General features: G+C 46.6%; 1 protein-coding gene across 2 annotated transcripts; it reads left to right on the top strand.

Moving 5' to 3' along the window:
- The first annotated feature begins 6,454 nt into the window (after positions 1-6,454).
- Positions 6,455-22,590, top strand: TSEN54 (tRNA splicing endonuclease subunit 54). Of its 2 annotated transcripts, XM_035104463.2 has the most exons (11): positions 6,456-6,547; positions 8,453-8,617; positions 9,301-9,364; positions 9,966-10,049; positions 10,993-11,091; positions 13,609-13,661; positions 14,720-14,818; positions 16,332-16,972; positions 18,018-18,078; positions 19,661-19,777; positions 21,079-22,590. In XM_035104463.2, exons 1-11 carry the CDS (start codon positions 6,504-6,506, stop codon positions 21,227-21,229), a joined length of 1,578 nt encoding a protein of 525 aa, XP_034960354.1. In that variant the 5' UTR covers positions 6,456-6,503; the 3' UTR covers positions 21,230-22,590. The 2 variants fall into 2 exon arrangements, with proteins under 2 accessions (XP_034960355.1, XP_034960354.1); XM_035104464.2 differs by lacking the exon at positions 21,079-22,590 and having other exon boundaries at positions 6,455-6,547; positions 19,618-19,742.
- The last annotated feature ends 307 nt before the right edge of the window (positions 22,591-22,897 follow it).

Below are 22,897 nucleotides of genomic sequence, written 5' to 3'. Positions count from 1 at the left end.
AATTCCGATAACGAATGAGACTCTGGCATGCTATACTCTGGCATGCTATGCAGTCGCATCAGTTAAAGTGTAATTCACACACACAAAAAAAAGCTTGTTCTTGCTCATCCTCTTTAAGGTGCCTCAAGACTCTTTGGCATGAGGGAGTGGTTCTCAAAGTGTTGTTGTTTTACCAGTGACATTGTGTCCTAGAATCATAGAAGAGTTGGAAGAGACCACAAGGGCCATCCAGTCCAACCCCCTGCCAAGCAGGAAACACCATGAAAGCATTCCTGACAGATGGCTGTCAAGCCTCTGCTTAAAGACCTCCAAAGAAGGAGACTCCATCACACTCCTTGGCAGCAAAGTCCACTGTCAAACAGCTCTTACTGTCAGGAAGTTCTTCCTAATGTTTAGGTGGAATCTTCTTTCTTGTAGCTTGAATCCATTGCTCCGTGTCCGCTTCTCTGGAGCAGCAGAAAACAAACTTTCACCCTCTTCCATATGACATCCTTTTATAGATTTGAACATGGCTATCATATCACCCCCTAACCTTCTCTTCTCCAGGCTAAACATATCCAGCTCCCTAAGCCGTTCCTCATAAGGCATCGTTTCCAGGCCTTTGACCATTTTGGTTGCCCTCCTCTGGACACGTTCCAGCTTGTCAGTATCCTTCTTGAACTGTGGTGCCCAGAACTGGACACAGTACTCCAGGTGAGGTCTGACCAGAGCGGAATACAGTGGTACTATTACTTCCCTAGATCTAGATGCTATACTCCTATTGATGCAGCCCAGAATTGCATTGGCTTTTTTAACTGCTGCATCACACTGTTGACTCATGTCAAGTTTGTGGTCTACCAAGACTCCTAGATCCTTTTCACATGTACTGCTCTCAAGCCAGATGTCACCCATCCTGTATTTGTGCCTTCCATTATTATTATTTGCCCAAGTGTTCTGGTTGCTTTCATCTTCTGATTGGCCCTTTTCAGCTCCTTGAAGCGCCCCATCCCACTGCTGGTAACCAGCACATAAGGTAAGAACGATACAAGGTGGAAAGAGCCTCAACAGCCCCCCTCTTCTGGTGGGAACCAGTGGTATAGCTGCAGGTCACTCCTACCATAGTACAGTATATTTGCTCTGCTTAGTGCTAAGTTATAAGAAACAGTGCCACCTACAGAAAGAACAAAGCCATAGCGACTTCCTTCCCATGCTATTTGTAATCAGACCTGAACCTTCTATATAATGTCGTAATAAAAAAAATGATCGTGAGAAAAGGACCAGAAACAAAACCCATGTCATTCCAATGCTGGTAGCTATGTTGTGAAGCAAGCTGAAGTTTTGGCACTAGCTGCAAGGGCAGCCACGTAAAGAGCCCATTACAGTAAAGGTAAAGGGTAAAGGGACCCCTGACCATTAGGTCCAGTCGTGACTGACTCTGGGGTTGCGCGCTCATCTGGCATTATTGGCCGAGGGAGCCGGCGTATAGCTTCCAGGTCATGTGGCCAGCATGACAAAGCCGCTTCTGGCAAACCAGAGCAGCACATGGAAACACCGTTTACCTTCCCGCTGCAGCGGTTCCTATTTATCTACTTGCATTTTGACGTGCTTTTGAACTGCTAGGTTGGCAGGAGCTGGGACCGAGCAACGGGAGCTCACCCCGTCACAGGGATTCGAACCGCTGACCTTCTGATCAGCAAGCCCTAGGCTCAGTGGTTTAACCCACAGCGCCACCTAGTAGTTGAGTGACCAGATGAAAAAGAGAAGAAAAGAGCAGGTTGTCAAAACAACATCTACCCATTGAAATTCGCTCTTCTGTGCAACTATTACAGGTGCAGGAGCTCGACCTGCTTTTTCACCAGGCCACCCTAGAGGTAAGTCACAGGTAGGAAGAAAGCTTAGCAATTTCTCTAAAACTTGGATATCTGACTCTCTAAATGTGATTTCGGGCATAGATGGGTATAAACAAACAAGCCTGCCTTTATGTTGTCCTTATTTTATCCTTCTTTTCTGCGTGCCCAGTGCTGTCAAAGGTACAGGAACAGGGCTAGTTAAAAAAACCAAAACCCAAAGGGGTCATGCTATGATATCCCTTTTCAGAAGTTCCTGATTATGTATTGTTCAAATCATGTGAGTTTTGCTGTTCTGGCTTAGCTGCCACACAGAGAGACACGCCTTGCATGTCTTGTATGGCCCCAACATCAACATGTTGTTGACATGGATGTTCACATGTACAGCTGTAAGCATGAAGACGTCCATGGTATTGGGAGCTCTGCATGATTGGAGTTCCTGGGAATCTTTGCTAACAGGCGAGGCTGGGGCTGTGTTCACCCAAACCTATAAAACACATCTCAAGCACATTCTTTCCATTCAAAGAATTCTGGGCACTGTAGTCAAGCCCACAGAGTTTCAGTTCCTAGCAACCCTTAACAAACTACTGTGCCTAGAATTCTTTGAGGGGGGGGGGGGGGAAATGTGGTTTGAATGTGCTTTAAAAGTATAGTGCGTGCACAGCCATAAACACAAACACAATGGTGGGTGAATGGAAAGTGCAATGATGGCACAGCAAATGTTCAAAATCAATCAGTGTTTGAGTTTGAAGACAAAATGGCTACTATCTCAATGAAAAATACAGTGATAGGAATGTTTTCTTTGAAAATTATTGTTGTTGACCCCTTTGAAGAATCTTAAGAGTTTTGAAGACTGATGCTTTTAAGCCAATACAAACCTGGATATTTGATTCCTACTGCAACTGGCAGTGATACATTTTGCTTTTTGTGGTTATGCATTTTTTTTATTTGCATAGTATATGATCTGCCATCTGCTTTCCAATGTTGTCAGATTATTGAAAGCTTATGAGGAATGGTTAAGGGATTACTTTGGAATAATAATTACTTCTTCTTCTAGAATATATCCCCCCCTTCTTTTTTAAGCTCATAGAGAACACTGCCCAGATGTTGATTTTCTTTTCTTGCACATTTCTAGTCTGTCCAGTTAGGCTGAGCATTTTTAATTGTAGTCTAATGGATTTGGCCAGAGTCAATTATTCTGAAGTTATCCTATGGACTTTTAGAGCTGCTCCAGAGCTAGGACAATTTTGCAAAAGCAGCTCCCCCATATCACACAGTGTGTGACATGAAATGCATGTCTAAGGCTGCACCGGGGAGTTAGCCCATTGAGGTCAATGTAACATACTTCTGAGTAGACAAGTATAGCATTGCACTGAAAAAGGTGCTCTTCTGGTAACAACTCACCAATGAATTACACACAAGGAATGGGACATATTACAATATATGATTCTGCAAGTTATTGGAAATTTCCATTAATGGGCTTTTCGTGTGTTGTGTGTGTGTGTGTGTGTGTGTGTGTAAATCACTGCTTCAGACATGGTATTTGTAATTTGAGAATTGGCAGCCTGCATATAGCTGGAAGTAAATTCAGCAATGTTATGTAAGGTAACCCTGCCAGTGGGGAATTCTGGGACATTTGCCATTGACTTTTATGGAGGCATGATATACTTACGGAGCAAAGTATACTTTGCTACAAAAATGGTTCAGCTCTTCTAAATCTTTCTCATGCTAAAGGCCTAGCTCTGAGTGGCCTTAAAGAACCTTTTGGTTATTAAACACACAAATAACACAAGCAGATGCACAATCCCCAGTTGTGGGTTGTAGAGAGAATATTGATAGCGCTGCTTTTTCGCACCTGTGGCTTCACGGGATTATTTTCAAACTTTCGCCATACAGCGGCTTGTGTGGTAGATGCATTACAACAGCCACTGCCAATATATTACAGCCTGAGACCCTAATTGTACTCTAACTTGCTTAGGTGTATCTCCTTCCCATATCCCTTTGCTAAAAGGATCCAGCCTATGGTGTGTTTGTGCTGGTTGTGTATGAACAAGAACCACACTAGCCCTGACATGCGTTTGATGTTTCAGTGTCAATGCTGTCTGCATTGCCATTTTAAAAGAGCAGAAACATGTCCTGAAGTGCTGAGACGTGCATGATCCTTTTCACTGACGGAATACTGTTGAGATGCAGCACTTCAAAAGAGGAAAAATCTAAAAGCATCCTGCTGACAATGGCTAACAGATGTGGCTGGCTTTCATGAGCACCCCCTTCACAGAATATAATGGATGTCCCATATGCCAGAACACTACAGCTCTGCAAAGCATTACCAGTTGTACACCTGGCAGGGTACTTGCACCTTTTGTGGCTTTCAGAGGGGCATCCAAAACAGCAGAGAGACCCATCGGACCTGAGAGAATGACAAATGCATCCAGAATCAAGATAAGGTTTTTATCCCTGCAATCAATTAGCTTACCCACGCACAGTATGTGTGTGTTCTCATCAAAACGACTTTGCAAATGGACAATGTATTTATTTAAGCTTTTAGCACATATCCTGCATTTCATTTTCTTCTCACCTCACTGCTAACATTTTCTCATTTGCACACACCTGGCAATTAGGATAATGGGGCGAGATGCAAAAGTGGACAGGGGTCTTGCATCTTTTAAGAGGGAGTTGAGAATCATAGAATTGTAGGATTGGAAGGGACCTCAATGGTCAAGTCCAAACTATCTGAAAGACTGTATTCTCTCATACAAAACTGCCTGGGTTTTGAAATCATTGGGGGACGCCCTTCTCTTGGTCCCACCAACCTCACAGGCACATATGGTGGGGAAGTGGTACAGAGCCTTCTTGGTGGCTGCTCCCAGACTCCAGAGCTCCCTCCCTGGCAAAATTAGTAGACTGGCTCCCTCTGTGTCGTCCTTCCGCTTTCTTGTTCCAACAGGTTTTGGGAAACTGACTGCTTTTAATGAAAGGGTTGGTGCTGTGCTCTTTATTTTCCCTTTATTTTTTCAGCGCCCATCACATTTATTGTCACCAAAAAATAGGATATGAGACAATGATTAAAATCATGATTCAAGGCTCAGGTCAATTCTGAATTTATTGGATGGCTTTAGGCTATGCTTAGCTTGAAACCTCAGTGTGTACCATGGGATAATAATGCTAGCCTATCTTATAAAGCTGTTGTAAAGATTCCTCTGATAAGATACCTGGAGGGGTTTAAGCAGGCATCCCCAAACTTCAGCCCTCCAGATGTTTTGGACTACAATTCCCATCATCCCTGACCACTGGTCCTGTTAGCTAGGGATCATGGGAGTTATAGGCCAAAACATCTGGAGGGCTGAGTTTGGGGATGCCTGGTTTACTAGAAAGCGGTGGGTGGAACCAATCAAAATCTACCGTAAGTTTCCCCCTCAGATGCTGCAGTTCTGCAGTTCACCACATGGGGCAGCGGTTAGCACTGAGACCAACACCTTGCAACGTTCGTTTCCAATTCACAGGTACGCTGTCTCTGAACATGGATGCTCCATTGAACATCATATCCGATAGCCAGTGTGTATATATGGGTGGTACTGGAGCCGAACAGGAGGCAGGATATATGGTTGGGTGGAGCTAGAGACAGAGCAGGGTGACATGCTGGAATGGACTTTTTAGTAAGTACACTCGCCTTCCTTGGAGGTTTTTAGTCGAGGTTGGATGACCATCTGTTATGGATGCATTAGTTGTGATTCTTCCCTTTCCAGGGGGTTGGACTAGATGACCCTCGGGGTACTTCCAATTCCACAATTCTGTGGTTCTATTATGTGCAGGGCCAGATTTAGGTTTGATGAGGCCCTAAGCTACTGAAGGTAATGGGGCCCTTTATATGTCCAGTTGTCCTTTGTCCACAACAAATTGTCACTGTTTTTTGTGTTGAATATATGCTATATATAATAATATAATTATTATTTGTACCCCCACCCATGTGGCTGAGTCTCCCCAGCCACTCTGGGAGGCTCCCAATGAGTATTAAAACAATACAGCATTAAATATTACCGGTAAAAGCTGCCTTCAGATGTCTTTTAAAAATAGAATAGCTGCTTATTTCCTTGACATTTGATGGAAGGGCGTTCCACAGGGCGGGTGCCACTACCGAGAAGGCCCTCTGTCTGGTGAGTTATGAACCTAATAGGCCCATACACAACACAAAACACTGTTGCTATATGTAGGTTTTATTTTATTTGTTTTTATCTTATATTTTGAAAATATACATCCAGTGGTTTTTTCCCCTTTATTTTTTTTTGGGGGGGGGGTCCTCCAGGGGAATGGGACCACAAGCTATAGCTTGTTTAGCTTATACAGTACGTAAATCCAGCACTGATGTGTATTGAAGGGAAAAAAAGCAACGTCTCCCCACAGCATCCCGATCCAGATCTGGAGTGGACCTTTGACGGTCTCCTGTTAAAAATGCACCTGCCCCGGCCCCTCCCCACCCAAAAGATGTTGCGTGTGCGTATGTGCCCCAGCCCCCCCCCCCCACCGCAGTCTTGTGTGAGCATCATTGTTCCCACGCCGGTTTGGAGAATCCGGAGGAGAAGCATCGTTGCTTCGCTAGAAACCTTTCCGGCGCTAGGACCCAGGGAAGGAGAGCGGGGAAGAGTCGGCGGGCCCAAGTGGGCGGAGCGAGTGGAATCCATGGATGCTGAGCTACGTCTTGCTGAGGGTCGCCGTTTGCTCAGGTAAGCCGGGCCAGGTGCGTGGCGGGGCGGGGGGGGTGCGTGCGAACTTATAGGGGCCGCCTAGCGCCCGGCCGGGGCTCCCTCTTTCCCCGGCGTGAACGGCCACGTGGGCGCGCCGGCCTGCGGCTCGGGCGGAGGCGGAAGTGGGAGGCTGCAGCCAGGAGAGTTATAAGCCGATGCTATGAAAACAGCGACACATGAATGCATGCAACTTTAGGTGGCAGGAGACACGATCGCGGGAGCAAGGGGTTCCTCCCTGTCCTCCTGGTCAGTCTGCCCTGGACTCTATATTCTGGGGGCCCCTCCCTTTTTAAGAAGGAGCTCCGCTGCAGAAAGTAAACGAGGCGTATCGCGGTGGCAGGAAGCGAATTCCTAAGCCTTTACTGGTATATCCGCCTGAAAGTTATTAAATCATTCAGATGTGGGAAGTGCTCATATTTTACGTTGGCTTCAGTCTTTTGGAACTGCATTGGGGAACACCTTTCCGGTTTCCCAAGGTTTAATCTTTTTAGTTGTGTGGCTCTCTTTTTTTAGTGATTTTGTGCAGTGCTGAGTGGACTGGCTCTACTAATTTTGTATGACTGGCATCTTAGAAAGTTATTCCAGAAAATGGGAGATCTTCTGGCAAAAATATGTTAACTTGTCCCCTAGGTCTGAGGTTTGTAATGGCAATTTTTTAAAAGGGGGCCTGGGAAATTGCAGGCTGGTTAGCATAACTTCAGGTAAACTGTTAAAAAGCACTTTTGAAGTTAGCAAGCATATGGAAGTCACAAGTCTCACTGAAGCAGTGTGGCTTCTGCAAATATAAGTCCTGCCTCGTTAATTGTATGGAGTAAGTTGAGAGTGTAGGCAAGTGGATAGAGGTGATCCAGTAGACCCGGCCTTTATCAACCTGGAGCCCTCCAGATGTAGAATCATAGAGTTGGAAGAGACCACAAGTCCAAACCCCTGCCAAGCAGGAAACACTACCAAAGCATTCCTGACAGATGGCCTCTACTTAAAGACCTCCAAAGAAGGAGACTCCACCACACTCCTTGGCAGCAAATTCCACTGTCGAACAGCTCTTACTGTCAGGAAGTTCTTCCTAATGTTTAGGTGGAATCTTCTTTCTTGTAGTTTGAATCCATTGCTCTGTGTCCGCTTCTCTGGAGCAGCAGAAAACAACCTTTCTCCCTCCTCTATATGACATCCTTTTATATATTTGAACATGGCTATCATATCACCCCTTAACCTTCTCTTCTCCAGGCTAAACATACCCAGCTCCCTAAGCCGTTCCTCGTAAGGCATCGTTTCCAGGCCTTTGACCATTTTGGTTGCCCTCCTCTGGACACGTTCCAGCTTTTTAATATCCCTCTTGAACTGTGGTGCCCAGAACTGGACACAGTACTCCAGGTGAGGTCTGACCAGAGCGGAATACAGTGGTACTATTACTTCCCTTGATCTAGATGCTATACTCCTATTGATGCAGCCCAGAATTGCATTGGCTTTTTTAGCTGCTGCATCACACTGTTGACTCATGTCAAGTTTGTGGTCTACCAAGACTAGATCCATAGCTGCCAAGTTTTCCCTTTTCTCGCGAGGAAGCCTATTCAGCATAAGGGAAAATCCCTTAAAAAAGGGGATAACTTGGCAGCTATGACTAGATCCTCTTCACATGTACTGCTCTCAAACAGCACTGCTCTCATGTACTGTTTTGGACTTCTGGATGGGAGTTGGAGCCCAAAATATCTGGAGGGCTCCAGATTGCCCTTGTATTATGCTCTGTGGTTTTCCCATAACTGGCCACTGTAGGAAACAGAATGCTAGACCAGAGGGGGCCCTGTCCTGATGCTGCAAGGCTCTTTTGTGTTGATAGCACTGGGGTATTGAGTGGTTGCCCTTCTTTAATTTTGCTTCTCTTTACAGCCCAGCAGAGCTGCTGTCTGCTCGCACACGTGATCACAAGGTCCCTCAGCGCTCGCATGGCCAGAAGGATTTCCTCCCCGATGGATCGGAAGAGCAAGAGGAGAGGCTGCGCCAGTGCCGGGAAGAACACTGGCAGCTTTTGGAGGAAGAGCGTGTGGAGCGTTTGTACGTAGTGTAATGGCGCAATAAAACATAACAATAACAAGCAACAATTAAAACTGTCATTTTTTAAAAAAAGCATTCAGACATCAGGGAGAGATTAAACCACATTGTGCACGCATGTGTGTAAGCCTAAAAACCGCAAGAGAATGGGCTACACAAACCCATCTAGGGAGGTTGTTTCAGAGCCAGGGTTACTGCAATGGAAAATGTTCTGTCCCATGTCTCAGCCAATGATAAGTTTGAAGGACATGGAACAAGGCATTGGATGATGAGCTTTGTATGGTGTGCAGGTCCAAGGAGGCAAAGGCAGTCTGTCAGATTGCATGGTTTCAAACTGTTTAGGCTGCTGGCCTGACTTAGAGGGTAAAGAAGCTATAGGGAAGTATAGTGCTGCCTCTGTGACTGAGCACTGTCAGCCCTATTCTGCAGATTGAGAGACGGAAGCGTGTATACAGTGAAATAACTGAATGTGTTAAAAAAAATTGACTCACAGTGCCTGCTTTCTATGCAAGGCAATTTGAAGCTGGATACAGGAGAAGCAGTTTTTACATAAGGATTTTACATGACAAGAGTTGCCCCTTGATCTATTTTCAAAAGGTTGTGCTTCCAGCTAAGACTAAAATGGTTTCTTAACCCCTTTTCAGTTAAGGTAACAAGATGTAGTTTTATTTAAACTTCTTTTGTAGGGGAAGTCTGGTGACAGCTGAGTGGAAGCCCCAGGAAGGTATTGTCGAGCTGAAAACCCCTGCTGTAAGTCTCACTGTTCATCTTTATGCTATTGTTTCCCGCTCACACAGGGTTGAGTTTGGATTGGGGTCTAGGCCTTGCCTGGTATGGCTTTTCCTTCTAGCACAGCTCGGTGTGGAAGCTGCTTTTGCAGTGTTCAGCTTGGGAGCAGCCATGGCAGAGGGCTGGGTTGGTTTTGGAACCTGCTACTCTCCCTGGAGAGCGGCTACTCTGATGGGGCTGGCCAGTGCAGCGCTTAAATGATGAGGGGGTGGCGGGTGGCTTCATGAAATCTACATGCTTCACCCCCAGTTCCTCCCAGTTTCATCCACTTTTTGCTTCCCTGTGGCATTCTAAGCAAAAGATAAGGCAGGAAGGCAGCCACTGTAATTGAAGTATGGGACATGGAGAGAGAGAGCCTGAGTAAGTAATATAGAGCTGCACAGCTACAAGAACGTCGTGCAGAGATCTAGATGGGGGAAGCTGTGGGTATCCTTAAATAGAGAGTTGGAAGGTAGAGGATCCAGCCTTTCTGGGCTTGCCTCGCCTTGCAGAAAACCATTTTGAAGGCTTGTGTATCTGTCTAGAGCTAATCCTAACAGCTGACATTTTCTTTTCTTGCCAGGGGAAATTCTGGCATACCATGGGGTTTGCAGAGCACGGAAAGCAATGCTTGCATCCAGAAGAAGCCCTGTATCTCCTGGAATGCGTAAGTAGACTGGGCTTGCAGGCTTAAGAAATTTTGATTTCATGTTTTTTTTATCAAGTGCTGAGTGGGATTTTGCACGGGCAACTGCCTTCCCCTCCTCATTTGCCCTGCAGCACCTCGCAGAAAGGTCTCAAGCTCTATGAAGCCACCTGTCGCGGAATAAATGATGATCGTTTGCAAATATGCACATTTATCTGGGGAGCACAGGAGTAGGATGGGGACAGAGGGGGAGGGAGAGTGCAGAATGCACACAGGGGTAATTGTGCACTGCTAAGAGGAATTGATGTAACAAACCATGCCTCGTATTAATGCCGTATTCCACCCTAGCTGAAGTAAGGAGAGGATGATACCGTGTGCTTAGAAAATAGCTGGCATTGCCCCTTTGTTTTTATGGTGCTCTAAGAGAAGGGGTCAATATACCCTTGCTGCAGTTTGCTCCATTGTTTTCTGCTGCTTCCGTTGCCCGGTTACCTCTTCTTGGCACAGACTGAGAGCAGACTCTGTTACACTAGTGTCACCTTCCCCAGTTGACTCCCAGCTCTCATCACTTCTAGCCAGCATGGTCAGTGGTCAGGGATGAAGGGGGTTGTCATCCCAACAACATCTGGTTGGGAAAAGCTGCCCTCGTTCTTTGTAAAGTGTTGGCAGTGTATACCTGTGCATATGGATCTGTAAGCACCTGGGTGCATGTGTTGGGATTGGACCAGGTCCCCAAAACCTTCTTGCAATAGATGTTAAGGATCCTATTCAGCCCAAATGGGACACACCCTCTGCTCTCCACCTCAGTACATGCTGTTGCCCTAAATCCACAAGAAGGAAGGTTAAAGAAAAAAAGCAATGTACTTCTGAGTTAAAATGGGCTGGCTGGCTCCTGAGACCACAGAATATGGTCCCCACATTAATGCAGGCTTTAATTCCTAAATGTTATGCTCCTGTCTTCTAGGGATCCATTCAGCTGTTCTTCAGAGGCCTGCCTATGTCAGTTCAGGAAGCCTATGAGAATCTGCTATCCCAGAAGACAGTGAGTCTGCCGAAGTACCAGGTACGTCTCCGGATTTGGGTTCGGCTGCAGGTATTCAAACTTGTGGACGAAGCCCAAGCTCATACGTACGGCACTGAATCGGAATGAATGAAAATGGCGAGAGTTCTCCAGAAAGCACAGAACCACATTTGGAGACGTATCAACCTGTGTTGGCGAAGTATTTAGTTTCGGAGTGATGGCAGGAGTTTCTCTCATTCCCCGGGGACTGGGAGTTGCGTGGAGGTTCAAAGCAAACAGCCCTGTGCCAAACAGGTTACCGCAATATAGTTAGCAGATGCATTTACTCTGGCAGCTAAGGAAGTGTGTCAATATGCTACCAGTGTTTTGGGCTTTCGGTTAAGTAACGTAAGAGACTTAAAATATTTTTCATGCTTCAATATTCTATAAAAGCATAAACAATAATCTGCTGTGGTATCTGAAAGCTCTATAGTCCTTTTATTTTTTTTAATTACTTTTAATAAAAGTGTAAGAGAGAGAGAGAGTATACACCTCCTCTTTTTCATAATGGGAAGTTAAGATCTGTGAGTCTGGCGGTATATGTTGGCATAAGGGCTCTTCAGCTGCTGCGTGGCATTCTCCACAAGGGTGAATGGTGCCTGTGATTATGTTTGGAAGAGAAGTATAAGCCTCTCTGGCGTCTTACCAGGTGCTGCAGCACAGGCTGTGAGCTACTCTCCTTATAAATAACTAGTGTATTTCAGCCCGTTCAATAACGGGCTCTAGAAAATCCTGGGGTTCGGAGAAGCGCTTGCGCAGCGCTTCTCCGAACCCTGGGACCTGTCATTGCTGTCGGCGGCAAGGGGACAGGAACGGAGGAGGCGAAAGCGCTGCTTTCTCCTCCTCCGTTCCTCTCCCGCAGCCGCCGTCAGCAAGGAGACCTCCCAGGGTTCGGAGAAGCGCTTGCGCAGCGCTTCTCCGAACCCTGGGACCTGTCATTGCTGTCGGCGGCAGGGGGACAGGAACGGAGGAGGAGAAAGCGCTGCTTTCTCCTCCTCCGTTCCTCTCCCGCAGCCGCCGACAGGAAGCAGAACTCCCAGGGTTCGGAGAAGCGCTTGCGCAGCGCTTCTTCGAACCCTGGGACCTGTCCTTGCTGTCGGCAGCAGGGGGACAGGAACGAAGGAGGAGAAAGCGCTGCTTTCTCCTCCTCCGTTCCTCTCCTGCAGCCGCCGACAGGAAGCAGACATCCCAGAGTTCGGAGAAGCACTTGCACAGCGCTTCTCTGAACCCTGGGACCTGTCCTTGCTGTCGGCGGCAGGGGGACAGGAACGAAGGAGGAGAAAGCGCTGCTTTCTCCTCCTCCGTTCCTCTCCCGCAGCCGCCGACAGGAAGCAGACATCCCAGAGTTCGGAGAAGCACTTGCACAGCGCTTCTCTGAACCCTGGGACCTGTCCTTGCTGTCGGCGGCAGGGGGACAGGAACAAAGGAGGAGAAAGCGCTGCTTTCTCCTCCTCCGTTCCTCTCCCGCAGCCGCCGACAGGAAGCAGACATCCCACGGTTCAGAGAAGCGCTTGTGCAGCGCTTCTCCGAACCCTGGGACCCGTCCTTGCTGTCGGCGGCAGGGGGACAGGAACGGAGGAGCGCTTTCTCCTCCTTCCTTCCTCTCCCCCAGCCGCCGACAGGAAGGACGCGTGCACTCTCTCCCCCCCCCCCCGCCTCCTCCAACCGCCGCTCCTCTCACGGGCCAGGGAGGGTTGTGAGGAGGCCTTCGCCGGCCTCCACCCTCGCTTCCCTGACGTGCCCTGCAGTGAGGCAGTGTCCGGCGGGAGCGGCGGTTGGAGGAGGCAGAGGGGGGGAAGAGTGCGCGCGCGCAGTCTCTGCTGTCCAATCCCTGTATCCCTGGGGCACATGCGCAGTACCCCAGGGACACACGGGACAACTGGACGCAGGGACACAGGGACATTATTATATAGGATAATAATAATAAGAAGAAGAATAAGTGCTTTGGGGTGGCAAAGCATTAACATGCAAAGCAAAATGAGTCACGATCACTCTGCACATACTGTTTTTGTTTTGTAACGTGTTTTGGAAAAGCTTATAAGATTAATGTGCGTTTGGCAGCGGATCTGATACAGATTTTTATTGTTACTATTTTACTTCATAAAATTTATACACCGCTTGATTCTAAAAACAACAACACCTCAAAGCAGTTAACAAAAAGATAAGGCGATAAAATCAAGCAAAATTACAACCCAACTTCAAAACATACTAAAATTAAAATACTAAAAACTGCTGAAAATGACCTCAACTTTCTAAGCATCTGGGTAGGCTTGTCTAAACAAGAATGTTTTTAGCAGGTGCAGAAAGGGGTGAAGGTGCCTGCCTGCTTGGTCTCAATAGGTAGGGAGTTTCAAACTGTTGGTGCTGCCAGACACACACACACACACACACACACACACACACACACACACCCCTACACACCTCTGCTGGAGAGGCAATAGCAGCAGCTGAGCAGAATGGCTTTCCATAATGGATAACGTTGATCCAAAAGTCAGACTTCATTTTCATCCCCGTTTTAAGGTATTCAGCCACTTGAAGAGACTGGGTTACATCGTTCTGAGATTCCGTCCCAGGTAATTGTTTGATGGTGGTCTTTCTCCCTCCCTTAGAACACCCTTCTCAAGGTTTTCCCTTAGGCACCCCCTTAGCATTGCATGTTGGTTCCTTCTGTCTCTTTCCCACTCCCTCCCTTTCGGCATCCCAACCTCCCAAGGTTGATGCATACCTTCCCCATCCTTTGGGTCAGTCATGAGACCTGTATGGATTTTGCCTCCCACTTCTTCCTTCGATTTCAAATGAGTCTGTGGATTAATCAGCTGAAGAACTGATAACCAAGAAGAAGGGAGGTTTCCTATTGCCATTTCTGCATTGCTAAAAAGGCTTTTGCAGCTAAGAGTGAATGGCATGTCCTGGTTTCCATTCTCTGGTACCCCCTTTTTATATAATAGTTTTTATTAAATTTTCTGTTTTGCAAGTTCGAATAAACATTGTACAAACTTTAAAATATCCAATGACTTCTCTTCTTCTCCTTCCATGGTTCATTTTACATATCTTACATCCCTGCATATTTTACAATAACCATTCAAATCAATTTCCCACTATTACATCCATCAAGAATGTAAGAATTTGTTTTAATGCTGCCAGCGTTTTCAGCTGTACAGTTATTTTCCATATACTCAATAAACATTTTCCAATCTTCTTTAAACGTATGTTCTCCTTGCTCTCTTATTCCAAATGTTAAACCTGCAAATTGTGCATTTTCTGTCAACTTGAGTTGCCAATCCTCTTTAGCTGGGACTTCACTCACTTTCCATTTTTGGGCTAAAGAAACACAGTCGTTGCATACATGAATAACCTCTTCTGACACCTGGGGATTTCAGTCTGGGTTATCCCCAGCAGACAGGACTCTGTTGTTGTTGTTTTTTTGGGGGGGGAGTAATTTTAAACATTTCCCCCAGTTATTATAGATAATTTCCCAATACTCTTTACCTTTGTACATGTCCACCACATGTGAAAGAATGTTCCCGCCACCTCTTTACACTTCCAGCACTTATCTGATTCTGTCTTGTAAATCTTAGCCAACCTGCTCAGAGTTTAACAGCATCTTCTGATCCCTCTTTTAACTCCACAGCACTGTTCCAACGCCATATGAGAGGCAGCTGAATCTGGATAGCCACGGCCGGGGCACAGAGAGAAGCCGCAGCAAGAGGCGGAGGAGCTCCAGCCCTCGGTAAAACCATACAGATGCTGGGAGTGGTGCCCTTGACTGGCTAGCCCTAGGTGGGCATGTTACAGCATATCATGAAATGTATCAGTTCTGTTTCTGTCCCGTCCCCCCAGCAGTTTTCATGTTTGCCGCTTGCCACAATGTAGGGGTAGCCAATGAGGTTGCTGGACTCCAGCTCCTATCATCACTGATCATTGGCTACGCTGGCTGTGGCAGATGGGAGTTTGGTATCCCAACATCATCTAGAAGGTCGCAGGTTCCCAAAGGGTAGATGAAGGTAAAGGGATCCCTGACCATTAGGTCCAGTCGTGACCAACTCTGAGGTCGCGGCACTCATATTGCGTTATTGGCCGAGGGAGCCGGCGTACAGCTTCCAGGTCATGTGGCCAGCATGACAAAGCCGCTTCTGGCGAACCAGAGCAGTGCACGGAAACGTCGTTTACCTTCCCGCACTTTGACGTGCTTTCGAACTGCTAGGTTGGCAGGAGCAGGGACCGAACAACGGGAGCTCAGCCCGTCGTGGGGATTCGAACCACCGACCTTCTGGTCGTCAAGCCCTAGGCTCTGGTTTAACCCACAGCGCCACCCGCATCCCAAATACTTCAGTGTAAAGAGTCAAGAACACAATAATAGCAGTTATTGCGTTAGATAACAGGTGGGGCATAATGGATTCCTTTGGATAATGTGTCCTTGCTAGTTTGTGATGGTAAAGGAGCGTGCCCATGTTTTATTTGTCTGGTGCCTTCATTATACACCTTTAGGTGCCAGGCGAAAATGTTGTAAGGGAAGATAGTAATTAGTTCTCCCAGCACACCAGGTCTGATACTACAATGTATATGAAGGGCTACACACATGAAATGGATTTTATATTTATAAGATGTAACAGAGGCACTGTTTGTAAGGAGGAAAAAGGTCAGCTGCAAGAATGGACTAACGACTAGTGAAGGATGATGACTGGACATTAAATAAGAGATGATGCAGCTACGGGAGGAAATGGATCAATATATGTTTGCAACAGGAGCGGGAAACCTGATTTTAAGAAATTGTATTAAATTAAAGTACCGTATTTTTCCATGTATAAGACTAGTTTCCCCCCTTAAAAAAATGTAAAAAATTAGGGGGCAGATACATCGCCCCCCCCGTTTTCTTCAATCTGAGTCCCCAAAAATACATGGGTGTGTCTTATAGACCGGAAAATACAGTGATTTGGTTTGATTTGTAGTAATTTGGAAATAATTTTTTGAAAAATAATTAAAGAAAAAGAAAACGTTCCTCTTCAACCATGTCTTTGGCTGATTAATATTCTATGGCCTTTTAAATGTGTTTGTGGGAGGGGCATTTTTGTTTTGTTTTTGTTTTTGTTTTGTGTTAATTTTGTGCTTCTATCCTTTTTTAAAAATCTTGTGAACCACCCTGAGATCTTCAGATGAAGGGTGGCATATACTACTACTACTACTACTAATAATAATAATAATAATAATAATAATATAATTTTTCCCCTTTTTCATTTGGTTAGGTTGTCACAAGACAAGCAACCCAAAGCATCAGAGAAGTCTCAGGAGTGCAGAGAGTCGCCCCAAAAGACCAGGAGGTATCACGAGAGTTCCAGGCACCCAACATCTGATGATTCATCCAAGGAAAGCGCGAAGGCTTCAGATCCTAAAACTGCAGTTGTGGAGCCAGCCCCATCTTGTAGCGTCCCAAGAGAATCTCCAGCTCGTGCTCAAGACGACAAGGAGAGGTCTAGCAAGACCTTTCGTGGGGACCGCAGCGACGTTGTACCTTCCCGCTGGGATTACACCACCATTGCTTTCCCCAACATAGGTGCCGATTGCCCGCAGACCCTCCTGGCGGAGCCTGATAAGAGGCTCCTTCCAGAGAATGTAACGGCCCGGGAGGTTGATGCGACCCGTTGGCGCAGGAAGCTCAACCGGAAGCACGAGAGGCTGACCCGCAAGGAGCGGGAGCAGCTGAAGTGGGAGAGCAGGTACAAAAGCAGCGTCAACGAGGATAGAGAAGTCCGGCGCTGCTCCACGTGGCAAGAGTATAAGGCGCTTCTGAAAGAGAGGAGGCGGTGGGAGGAACGGAACCGCCCTGCACACCTCTGGGAGCAGGCAGTCACCCCGCTTGTGAAGCCAGACCAAGAACTTTCAACAGGTATTGTTGAAAAGAGGCTTTGTTCCCTTTTGCGGTAGGGTGACCGGCTAGAATTCAGGTTTCCCCAGAGGCTCCTGAAAGGCAGTTCTTACATCAGTCCTCTGGACGGAGCAAATCCTTCAGAGGGATGACATTCCCAAACAGGCCAAGGACCAGGCCAAGAAACTATCCATTGCATGCACCCTTCAAGCTGATGCCTCCACAGATGCGATGAACATCCAGAACCATTGGGGCGTGGTAACCTAGTTCATCATTTCCCCGTTTAGATTGCCTTCACCACATCTTTTTCTGTGCCTTCCCCCACTGCCAGGCTACTATTTATTTTATTTATTTATTTATTTTAATGATCATAAATTAATAAGAATAAAAATGCACCCCACCCCGAGACCATTCCATTGTAACTATCCAACCTCCCAAAATATCAACACCTCTTGTGATGGTTTGACCCCCTTTCCATTTTAACAGTACAAATTATACAAACACCCTCCATATCGCCTCAAAAAAGTACATATGTACACCCCGACCACGTGTGAACATAATTCCCGGTTTCCTGGCATCCCCTCCTGCCCAGCTACAGTGATACCTCAACTTACGAAGACGATCCGTTCTGCGGTTGTCTTCGTAAGTCGAAGTGCCGCTACAGCGCATGTGCGAAGCACAATTTCACGCTTCTGTGCATGCGCCAACCGCACGTGTTGGGCGCGCATGGCTAAAAGACTTCCAGAGGCTTTGACTTTGGAAGTCGAAGCCTTCGGAAGTCGAGGCATGACTGTACTTCAATTGGAAAACCTTCTTGTACTTTGAGAAAATCAGTACATGCTTGCCTACCCTCTTTCTATTCACCGAATTTGCATTTTATTGCTGCGTAGACTTCATTCTCTTTGCATAGATCTCATCCACAGATCCTCTGGGCAGAAGGAGAGGAAGGTGCATATAACTTGGTTGGAGTGGGGTGTGGTGGGGTGGTCAGAATGATGAGAATGCCTAATTGGGGCAGATAAGATCTTGCCCCTAATCCAGACCTCTCTTGTGTTCTCCCCACAAGCGAGTGTGCTCCAACAGATCAGCGTGTTCCAGCCCTCCCATATCCTGGATGAGGCATCTCTGTAAGTATCAAAACTAGAAAGCTGGCCAAATGCTTTTTAATCTCTCTCAGTGGTTCTAGGTGTTAGCAGCTATTCTACACTTTATGTACTGACTTTAAAACATTTCACTCCTGATTTGAAATTGAAACATAGCTCAGTTGGTTAGACTCACAGGGGTCAGCAAACGTTTTCAGCAGGGGGCCGGTCCACAGTCCCTCAGACCTTGTGGGGGGCTGGACTATATTTTGAAAAAAAAATATGAACGAATTCCTATGCCCCACAAATAACCCAGAGATGCATTTTAAATAAAAGCACACATTCTACTCATGTAAAAACATGCTGATTCCCGGACCATCCATGGGCCGGATTTAGAAGGCGATTGGGCCAGATCCAGCCTCTGGGCCTTTGTTTGCCTACCCATGGGTTAGAGCAGGGGTAAGCAACCTAAGGCCCGTGGGCCGGATGCCTCAATCCGGCCCGCAGATGGTCCGGGAATTTCCCCCCCTCAAAATATAGTCCGGCCCACCACATGGTCTGAGGGACGGTGGACCAGCCCACGGCTGAAAAAGGTTGCTGCTGACTCCTGTGTTAGAGCATGGTGCCGATAACACCAAAGTTGCAGGTTTGATCCTTGTATGGGATAGCTGCCAATCCCTGCATTGCAGCGGGTTGGACTAAATGATCCTCGGGGTCTCTTCCAACTCTCCAGTTCTGTGATTCTGTGGCAGCTCACAAACTTTGAATGCTGTTTTATATTATGTGCCAGACACATGCTTACCAAAGGACTAACATCCAAGCAAACTAATCATCATGGGCAAAGTGCAGTGTGTATTATTATTATCATTAGTAGTAGTAGTAGTAGTAGTAGTACCCCGCCCATCTGGCTGGGTTTCCCCAGCTACTCTGGGTGGCTTCCAACAAAAATTTAAAATACATTAAAATGTCCCTGCTTCTTCTGGTCATAGAAATGGGAGGATATCAGTTGCAAGTCCAGTTCAGATTTATCTGCTTGCCATTCATCCTTGTCAGTAGAGAACATCCTCTGTGAGACGCTCTCGCTCATGAGTTTCAGGTGGTGGCAATGCTTGGAATATTGAAATCCAGATCCTGTGGTTCCGTATCTCATAGGGAAGCTTTGTAATTCTGGGTTGTGTAACGACTGCATAAATCAAGTTAGAGGCTTGTTTGCTGTTAACGGAGAGTGTGCAAATGAAATCTGCTATGTGTGGTGGTTGGGGAGGTGGATTTCAGAGCCCCGAGGAAACACAACTGTCTGTTTAAAAGCTAATGTCTAACCTACTTAGCAGTGGAATTAATCTGGATATCTGTTAAAAGTATCAGAAACTGGAAGACCAGAGTGTGGCTTTGTTATCCTGCTGAGTTCCCTGGCCTCATTATGATGCCCACTCTCAACCCCCTCTCCCCACCAACTCTTTTAACACTTTAATAAGTTATGGGTTCCCCTTCACTAAATTCCACTCTAGATCCTACCAAAATATGCTGTAGCTAAAGATGTGCTTTCCTGTTTTTCCCTCCTCTGGTACTTCTCTGTGGGTACAGGAGACCTTTCAAGCTTTGTACTGATAACTAACCTCCTCAACAGACTGCAGAACGATACCAGGGATATGAAGATTGATTTTGATGTGTATCAAGCAGATGTGGCCTCCAGCTTCAAGAAGAATGACCCTGGGAAGCCCTACGCCCGGATGTGTGTCCGGAGGTACTAGGCGCTCATAAGTTTATTGATCGGCAAGCTTACAGTTTTGTCATGGAGAGAGCCTAAGCCTTCCTTCAAAAAAGTGGAAGTTTTACCGGTAGCTCTAATGGGTTGCATTAACAATTGATTTTTAGAGGACTGTAGTTGAATGGTTTGAAGTCCTTAAAAGCAACGTGCATGCTGAGAAAGTGGAGCTCTTCCGCAGTCAGTCACCAAGGATGCCTGCATTTAGAGGGGAGATCATGCCAGCTGGGCAGCTTCCTGCTGCAGTCCAGGTGCGGGTGTGAGTGGGTGTAAGTATAAGAGAGTCTTCCACCAACCCAGGAGACACACAAGGACTGTCTTGTTAGTAGTGCTCTTTGATTTGGGGCAGGAGCCTGGTTGTGGAGGCCATGTGAGGACTCTGAATCCCAGCTGCCGAATTCCCTAGCCCCCTCTATACTTTCTGGTTCTGTGGCCAATCTTTTAGCCCAGAGGTTTTCAGTCCTTTTGAGTCCACGGCTCCCTTGACCAACTACATTCTTTCTGCGGCACCCCTGTGGGGCTCAGGAGCCCAGTTACGTCACCCCTTGCTTGCAGAGCTGGCAGCCTCTCACCCTTTTTTGAACACCCTCCCTTGTGGGGTGTTCCCTCAGGCTCCTCTCCTCTCCCCTCTCCTTGGGAGTCCTCCAGGAGACCTCTGCTGCCACCCCTGGTCTCTGAGCTGCCCCCTCTGCCCAAAAGAGAAGTGCCTCCTCACACTGCCCCACAGGGGCCTGAGACTTACCTGTCCATTTCCAACAGCAAGGGCTGGCTGGCTGGCTGGCTGGCTGGGCTCCTTACCTGCTTGCTTGGTTACTCCAAGGCCACCTCAGCTCCTGGCCACCAGCACCCCCTGGCCAGCCCCCAGCAGCAGAGCGTATACCCACACTGCCATGGCACACTGGTTGAAAACCATTGCTTTAGCCAATACTTAAACCCCTAATCATGAGGACTTGAAATTCCCTGCCCCCCACTGAATACTAGATTCCCAGGAATTTACATATGTCACCAGACAGCTAGATCATGGCAATACCAATTTCACAACCTGCTCCAAGTTAGATTATCCAGGACAGGCACCCCCAAACTTCGGGCCTCCAGATGTTTTGGACTACAACACCCATCACCCCTGACCACTGATTCTGTTAGCTAGGGATCATGGGAGTTGTAGGCCAAAACATCTGGAGGGCCGAAGTTTGGGGATGCCTGATCCAGGATGTCTTTTTTTAGAAAATCAAGCATGCATGTTTGATAAGCATTCCTCCCTCCCTCCCTCCCTCTCATAGGTTTGATGAGCCGATCCCATCCCTGAGGGCAGTGAAGCAGCTTGCTTGCCAAAGTGGAGATGTCACAGTGGTCTTTGCGCTAGTAGACAATGGAGACATCGCTTTCTACTCTTTCAAGGAATTCAAGCTGCCTGTGGACATTCATCCCTGATGTTCCTGCTGTCACATCGGGAAACATCTTTGGAACTGGTGTGCGCTTTATACAAAATATTACTCAGGACTATATAGAATTTAATAGCTACCTACCTTGTGTCGCCGGTAGATGCATTTTTTAATGCAGCAAGGACCTGCCCATTTCATAAAAGCAAAGACTAGTTCAAACAAAACAAACATTTCTGGACAGAAACACACAAATGTATTTTGTTTTTGCCTGGACATGGCATAGTGGTTCTGCCAATCTGGAATGATTTTCTAGTTATTCGATGCCAGGGAAGTGTTTCCATGATAAATAATGTAGCTTGTACCACCTGGAAGCCTTGGCAAACATAAACTCTAGAAGCCAACATTCAGTATCAGTGATTCAGTGAGTGACGCGGAGCAAGCTATTCTTGCAGGGATAGCCAATGTTGTTGGACTGCAACTCCCATCATCCCTGACCATTCACCTTGCAGGCTCTGGCTGATGGGAATTGTAATCTAACATCTGGAGGACCATATTGTCTTTCCCTGTGTTATTGCATGGTTTTCTTTCTAGTCACAGAACAGCCAGTGAAAACCTGAAAATAGTCTTCTGTGGTTGGGCAGATAGATGATTCTTCAAGTGCTTTCCCCACCCTCTTCAACAGCAATGATCTTCCAGAGGAAAGGAAACTACAAAACATGGAGATCTTGCAGAGAGTCCATGGAAAAATGCACCACCAGTGTGTGTGTTATTTCCATAAAGTTAGTGAACCTTGAATTATTCAGAGCTGGAGTCATTATTACTGGGCTGCCATACTTCTGCTTTCCAGCTGACCTCCTGGATGCAAATTGATATTTCCTGTTGAGAATTAGCTGTCTGTATTACGAAGTTTATTTACAACCCTTGCTGCTATGGAGTTTCTTCTTCTTCTCCAGATACCAAATTTCTGCCTCTTTCTTCCCTATGAACTTGCTACAGTAGTTGAAGCCAGAAAGCAGTTCTCAAAAATAAAGGGCTTGTGTGTTTTTTTCCTAAGAAATTTTACAAGTCATTTTGTTTATGAAGGTTGGGGTGATTGCCAAGTGTGGAGGCTAAAGCAATAAAATAACAATTAGGTTTGCATTAATACGGTGTCTTGTGGTCCTTTTAGGGTGCCTTCATATAGTGCATTTCTCCTAGGCAAGATATGATTGACAGCAGTTAATGCTTTCTGGTCAAATACTTCAGGGCTTTCTTGCTTGGCAGTGGTTTGCTGTTTGCTACTGCCAGCATTTGCTAACAAGTGGATTCCCAAATGATCTCCCAGAATGCACTGCGTTTCTTTTGTGCCCAAGACAGAGAGAAGCAACCAAAAATTGTTAGCAGTTTTGCCTACTCAGTCATAGTTACCTGGAAGAAGAGACAGTATCTGTATGATCAGAGCTGTCCTAGTGTTTCAGTTAACTTGGGACGTGGGTATTTCCTACAACAAGTATAAGGGGAAACAGAGACCAAAGTTTTCATGCAGAAAACCAGTAGTCATCCCAACACAACCCAAATACCATCATGTTTATATGATGTCAACATTAAGCAGCAAGCCTTGCCCTCTATTCTCATAAAGTGTATTTGTTCCACCCATTTGGATGGATGGCTGAAAATGAGTTCTTTCTGGAGCAGCTCTTCTGACATGGCTGATATGTGGCTATCACCTTGTCTGGAT

Source organism: Zootoca vivipara, chromosome 2, assembly GCF_963506605.1.
Source record: "Zootoca vivipara chromosome 2, rZooViv1.1, whole genome shotgun sequence".
NCBI classification, from domain to species: domain Eukaryota; kingdom Metazoa; phylum Chordata; class Lepidosauria; order Squamata; family Lacertidae; genus Zootoca; species Zootoca vivipara.
Note: the sequence above shows the minus strand (reverse complement) of the source record. Positions and strands in the feature narration are given on the sequence as shown.

What these genes read in the sequence shown, in the direction of transcription:
- TSEN54 (XM_035104463.2), top strand. Translation starts at nt 6,504, where the DNA reads ATGGATGCTGAGCTACGTCTTGCTGAGGGTCGCCGTTTGCTCAG. An exon ending in GAAGAGCGTGTGGAGCGTTT is followed by an intron (nt 8,618 to 9,300) that starts GTACGTAGTGTA and finishes CTTCTTTTGTAG; the next exon opens with GGGAAGTCTGGTGACAGCTG. An exon ending in CGGAGGAGCTCCAGCCCTCG is followed by an intron (nt 14,819 to 16,331) that starts GTAAAACCATAC and finishes TCATTTGGTTAG; the next exon opens with GTTGTCACAAGACAAGCAAC.